The sequence below is a fragment of the Bison bison genome, unplaced genomic scaffold (assembly GCF_000754665.1).
Source record: "Bison bison bison isolate TAMUID 2011002044 unplaced genomic scaffold, Bison_UMD1.0 scf7180017864487, whole genome shotgun sequence".
Classification (NCBI taxonomy): domain Eukaryota; kingdom Metazoa; phylum Chordata; class Mammalia; order Artiodactyla; family Bovidae; genus Bison; species Bison bison.
The window spans coordinates 6,982,809-6,988,808 of record NW_011495047.1 but is presented as its reverse complement, the minus strand read 5'-3'; the positions used below and the strand labels follow the sequence as shown (position 1 = coordinate 6,988,808).

At 37.3% G+C, this 6,000-nt stretch overlaps 1 protein-coding gene across 1 annotated transcript in view; it reads left to right on the top strand.

Annotated features, from left to right (window-relative positions):
* CDC5L (cell division cycle 5-like) overlaps window positions 1-6,000 on the top strand; it is a 40,665-nt gene that overhangs the window by 9,592 nt on the left and 25,073 nt on the right. Inside the window, exons 6-8 of the mRNA XM_010863088.1 lie at window positions 1,005-1,223; window positions 2,623-2,767; window positions 3,838-4,026. Coding sequence (XP_010861390.1) covers window positions 1,005-1,223; window positions 2,623-2,767; window positions 3,838-4,026 — 553 coding nt within the window. The remainder of the gene's footprint in view (window positions 1-1,004; window positions 1,224-2,622; window positions 2,768-3,837; window positions 4,027-6,000) is intronic.

The window sequence follows — 6,000 nt, the reverse complement described above, 5'->3', positions numbered from 1 at the left end:
TTTCTCCCCGCAATCTTGATTCTAGCTTGTGCTTCCTCCAGCCCAGCGTTTCTCATTATGTACTCTGCATAGAAGTTAAATAAGCAGGGTGACAATATACAGCCTTGACGTACTCCTTTTCCTATTTGGAACCAGTCCATTGTTCCATGTCCAGTTCTAACTGTTGCTTCCTGACCTGCATACAGGTTTCTCAGGAGGCAGGTCAGGTGGTCTGGTATTCCCATCTCTTTCAGAATTTTCCACAGTTTATTGTGATCCACACAGTCAGAGGCTTTGGCATAGTCAATAAAGCAGAAATAGATGTTTTTCTGAAACTCCTGCTTTTTCGATGATCCAGCGGATGTTGGCAATCTGATCTCTGGTTCCTCTGCCTTTTCTAAAACCAGCTTGAGCATCTGGAAGTTCACGGTTCATGTATTGCTGAAGCCTGGCTTGGAGAATTTTGAGCATTACTTTACTAGCGTGTGAGATGACTGCAATTGTGTGGTAGTTTGAGCATTTGTTATTTTAGCTGTTTGCATTTTTTCCTTAGTGAACTGTCTTTCCTTCTGCTTTATTCCCTTGAGATGCATTTTAAAAAAACTTGCCTGGATTCTTTATATCTAACCATTCCTAATACTAATTGCAAATTTTTTTCCTACTATTTACCTTTTGATACTGTTTTATGATTTTAAAAATGGTGCTACAGAGATATAAAATTTAAAATTCAAAGCTGTTGATTTTTTTCTTTGCCCATCATTTCATTGATATTAAGTGAGTATATTCCCATCCAGAGATTAGATACATATTTACTTATAGTTCCTTCTGGTTTTTCTCTTTGCTCTAGTATATATATGTACCTTTAAATCAAAACTGGAGTTGATTTTGGTGCATGGTGTGAGGTGAGGATTTAAGTAAATATTTCTTCCCCAAATGACTGGACAGCTTTCTTAGCTCTGTTGGATGAGCCATCCCTTCCCCATGGTGTATGATTTTCAAGGTGATCTTTTGTTCTTGTGCTTCAGGCGTCTTGCTGCCCTCCAAAAGAGAAGAGAACTTCGAGCAGCCGGCATAGAAATTCAGAAGAAAAGAAAAAAGAAAAGAGGAGTTGATTATAATGCTGAAATTCCATTTGAAAAAAAGCCTGCTCTTGGTTTCTATGATACTTCTGAGGAAAACTACCAGACTCTCGATGCTGATTTCAGAAAGTTAAGACAACAGGATCTTGATGGGGAGCTGAGATCGTAAGTTGCCTTTCTGGTTTTTTTTTCCTTTCTGGTTTTATAAATGGAAAAGTATAGTAGGAATTTTATGGAGGGCCAGATATTATCCTTGTCAGAGCCAGATTTTTCTTAGTCAGCACAATGTGGCTTACATAATGCTTTTACTTATTTAATGGATTCACCTTTCTGAGAAAACCAGTGACCCTCGCTGTAATGTTTTTAGCACAGAATACTGTTTGCATTTCTTGAAATGTCAGCATTTGGCTGTTAGTGAACTGTCTATTCACTGAGTCACAGACTTAACATTTGGAAACAGGTTAGTTATTTCACTAATGGCCTGAAGGATTATGTCAAAAATCTGGTCTGCTTTTTTTTTTCCTTAGTGAAAATTTTATCTTGTTTTTCTTAAAATGAAATTAAAAGGAAGAAATGACCATTACCAGTTCATTCTTAAATCTTTTCATCTAATGGGGATCAGTGTGTATTTTTATCAGATGCCTTAGGATGCAAAGGCTTTTGCTTATTTATAGGGATTTTTAGAGTTTCTTTAAATCTTATATCTGAATGTTGTGGAAAAAACCTTTTATGCTTATCAAAGATTTTTAGTTTTCCACTCCCCCAGTGGCCTTCTATATTTCTATTGACATGAATTGTTAATAAACAACAGATGTCAGCCAGTGTGGATCAGCATTTTCTTGAATGTACTCCGTTGTATTTGTTTTTCAGATTAGAACCTTGTTTTAGGTAGCCTCTACAGATAAAAAGATTGAAGAAAAAAAAAGTCATTTGGATGGAGTACACTAGGTAGAGGAGAAGGGTGACATGCAGAGGGGAAGGAAGCATTCCTGGTCCTTTAGAAAATGACCTTGGGCCTGGCATTAGAGCCTAACAACTCTGGGATGTCATTCATGAGAACTTAACTATCCTTAAAAAAAAATGATGTCAAACAATTGAAGATTAGTTTTAAAGGAAAATTTAAAACCAGTGTTTTAATTTTGTTCCCTTCGTTTGTTTCCCTTTTTGTATACTTTATCATTTTCCTAGTACAGACACGTATTTTTGTATGAATGTAGTCATGATATAGGAGTAGTTTTATGGTTTTCTTTTCATGTTATATGTAACATTTTGCTTCTCATCGTAGTCTTTATAGTTACATAGTTTTAATACTTAGTACTTAAATTACTTAGTGTATCTTATTTTCTTAATAATTCTATTGCTATTCTATATTCCTTTTGAACATAGTAGTTAAGTAATGTATAGGAAAAGGAAACAGCTTAATGTATATAGTTTTGTCTTTTTATTAGTACTTTTCTTAAGAAGGGATTATTTTGTTCAGAGTATATGACTATTTATATGGCTTTTAACGTTATTGCCTATAAGTAACTTTGAAAAATTTGTTCTCCACCTTGATTCATGACAGTGAAAAAGAAGGACGAGATAGGAAAAAAGACAAGCAGCATTTGAAAAGGAAAAAAGAATCTGATTTACCATCAGCTATTCTTCAAACTAGTGGTGTTTCTGAATTTACTAAAAAGAGGAGCAAACTAGTACTTCCTGCCCCTCAGGTAATCTGATGAAAGTAGGTTTTTCACTGTGTGAACTCACATGCTTTTATACATTTTTTCAGCAAATGTTTGCGGGTCTATGTGCCAGGCTTTCTTTTAGGTGCTTGGTACTCCTAAGAAATATTAGGCCTTGAACTTCTCATGTGATGGTTTAGTAATTAATTGCAGCAATTTGTCAGTAGACTGGGGCTCCAGGCCTCTTTTTTTTGTAGCTGGTAGTGGTGGTATTTGGCCTTGTGGACTTCAGGTGACTGTCTTTTAGGGAATGTTTGGTTGTGTCGTTCTTCTATTTTTGAGACAGTAACTGTGAGAATCAATGTGGGAGTTGTGGAGAAGAAAAAATTGATTCAGCTCATTGTAGGCTCTGTTCCTATGGCTGAATTGTGGTTGGTCAGAAACATGGGGATTTTGAATAAGCTTCTCTTGCATTTTGATGAGTACAGCTGTGTAGAATTGGACAGTTTAATGGAGCAGAGGGACTGGATTTAGGAGGTTTGAACAACTTTAGCCAAATGAATGCCCTGGCTACATTAATATAAAATTCTTGGGTATAAACATAAAATAGTTTTGTCAGATGCTATCATTTGTACTGGTGATATTTCTTAAATTGGAATTTTGCCTGTAACTTTTTTTTTTTAATAGTTCTTAGGATATTTATTTTGGTAAAATTACAAAAATAACACCTTTTGATTTTCTTAGGGATTTTTGTGGCTCAGTGGACTCTGATATTTTAATTTATTTTTAGTATGCCCCCCCAATTGATAAATGGTTTTGTACAAACACTATTAATTTATAGTCTTGATTTATTAATATATTGTTTTGAGACAATTTCAGTATGGAAATAGAAGAATACAGTTTGATACTGTATCATGTATGGAATTTCCCCCGTACTTTATATAGGGAACACTTTAAAAAACTATTAATATTGTGGAAATTTTCAAACCCACAAAATAAAGAGTAGTATAGTGAACCTCTGTGTACCCAAGCAGTTCATCTTTCTAGAATGTGGACGTTTTAAGCTGTGTTATTCTCTGGTTAAATATTGCTACTATGATAACTGTTATCTTCAGATTTCAGATGCAGAACTCCAAGAAGTTGTAAAAGTAGGCCAAGCAAGTGAAATTGCACGTCAGACTGCTGAGGAATCTGGCATAACAAACTCTGCTTCCAGTACTCTCTTGTCTGAGTACAATGTCACCAACAACAGCATTGCTCTGAGAACACCACGGACGCCAGCTTCCCAGGACAGAATTCTGCAGGTAGGCTGCCATGGGGCAGAATGAGCCTTTCACTTTGCCTCCTGTCCTTGAAAGTGGTATAAAGGAAAAGACTAAATGGTTTGGTTTTGTGTCTCTTAGCATAAGCAGTTTAAAACAGTCCTGAATGCATAGCTGCTAGAGATTTCCATGGTAGGGAAGCTAAATCTTGTCAGTAAAGCACAGCATTTAAAAATTACACATCGCCTAGCAGTCCTGGAAAAAAAAATCATACGTGTGTAGTTAGTAATTGTATTTATTTGGCTGTGCTTGGGTCCTGGTTGCAGCACACAGGATCTTTCATTGCAGCACACCGATTCTCTAGTTGTGTCCATGGGCTCCGTAGTTGGGGTGAGCAGGCTTGCTTGCTCTCTGGCCCATGGGATCCTAGTTCCCCCAACCAGGGATTAAACCTGTGTACTCTGCATTGCAAGGTGGATTCTTAACCACTGGGCCACCAGGAGAGTTCCCTGTAGTCAGTAATTTTTTTTTTTTTTTTACAGTGATTTTTAAAACTTCCTTGTGATTCTATACTTAGCATGGCATAGACAGCCTTCAGTACTATTTCCTTCTCGCTCCTTAACGTATAAGGTGTACAGCTCTGAGTGTTCCTAGGGTGTTAGCATGCTAGGTAATAGACAGACCTCACAGAATACTATTGAGTCTTTCAGCACTCCTTACATCTCAGTTTTCTAAGAGTCAAATATAATCTTAAGGTCTTGATTCAGGAGTCAAACAGTCCTATAAGGCTTTGTAAGAAAACAGTGCCCCTCACTGTCTGCTTTCTAGAGTTATGAGTGACAGCTCTTTGTTTTCACCACTGTAATGCTAAGGCACTTGTTTCATGATGGTTTTATTTTCAGTTTAAAGCATTTTTTTTTTCCACTTAGAATTTAAACATTTGGCTCTCTCATGCCCTCTGCCTCTACTGTGCATCCACACTCTTTCCATTTTCCCGTCTTCCACTGTAGTTAATCATAATTTTGGTTAGCTCTATATTTATGGTTTACTTTATGACTCTGTGGGGCTTCCCTGGTGGCTCATATGGTAAAGAATCTGCCTGCAATGCAGGAGACTCAGATTCTGTCCCTGGGCCAGGAAGATCCCCTGGAGGAGGGCATAGCAACTCACTCCAGGATTCTTGCCTGGAGAATCCCATGGACAGAGGAGTCTGGCCGGCTACAGTCCATGGGGTTGCAGAGAGTCAGATATGACTGAGCAACTGTCACAATCACTTGTGACTATGCAAACTGCGTTCACTGCTGACCTACAAGTACCTTATGATTATTCTACTGCACAGTGTTTTGTTGTTCTTTGGATTAATACTTGTCTTACTTAGTTGCTAAGATTTTTGATTACTTGGCACAAATTCATTTCTGGATCTGGACTTTATAAACTGTCAGTCTCCTGTAATCTAGTCAAATTTTAGGTATTCTTATCTTTTTCAGCACTTGAAGTCTTTCCCAGAATTTCTGAATGTTCTAGTCTGGAGTGGATTACTCCTTAGATCTTGTTTATGGCTTGTTCTCTTGCTCTCCCTTCACTGTCACCCTGGAAAGTTTTCCCTTGGGTCTCCTCTTTGCTGGCTCCCATGTCTCTTGCTTTTTTGGTTGGCTCCCTAAAGTGAGGCATATCTGTCGGTAGCTTTCTGAGGAAGGTTTCGTGGGAGATGGAATTTTTAAGTCTTGAATATCTGTAAATTACTGTTTTACTCTCTTAATTTGCTTGTACAACTGGGTATAGAATTCCAGATTGAAAGGGTTTTTGTTGATAGCTTTGAAGGCAGTGTTCCAGGGGCTTCTGACTTGTGCATTTAAGGTTAATAGGAAACCTGGTTTTTTCCTTTGGAAGCTTATATGACCTCTTTTTCACATGCATATTTCTTGATGTGGGTTTATTTTTAACCACTGTACTAGGTACTTGGTGAGTTTTTTCATTCTGTAGACTCATGACCTTCAATTCTGGGAAGTTATTCTG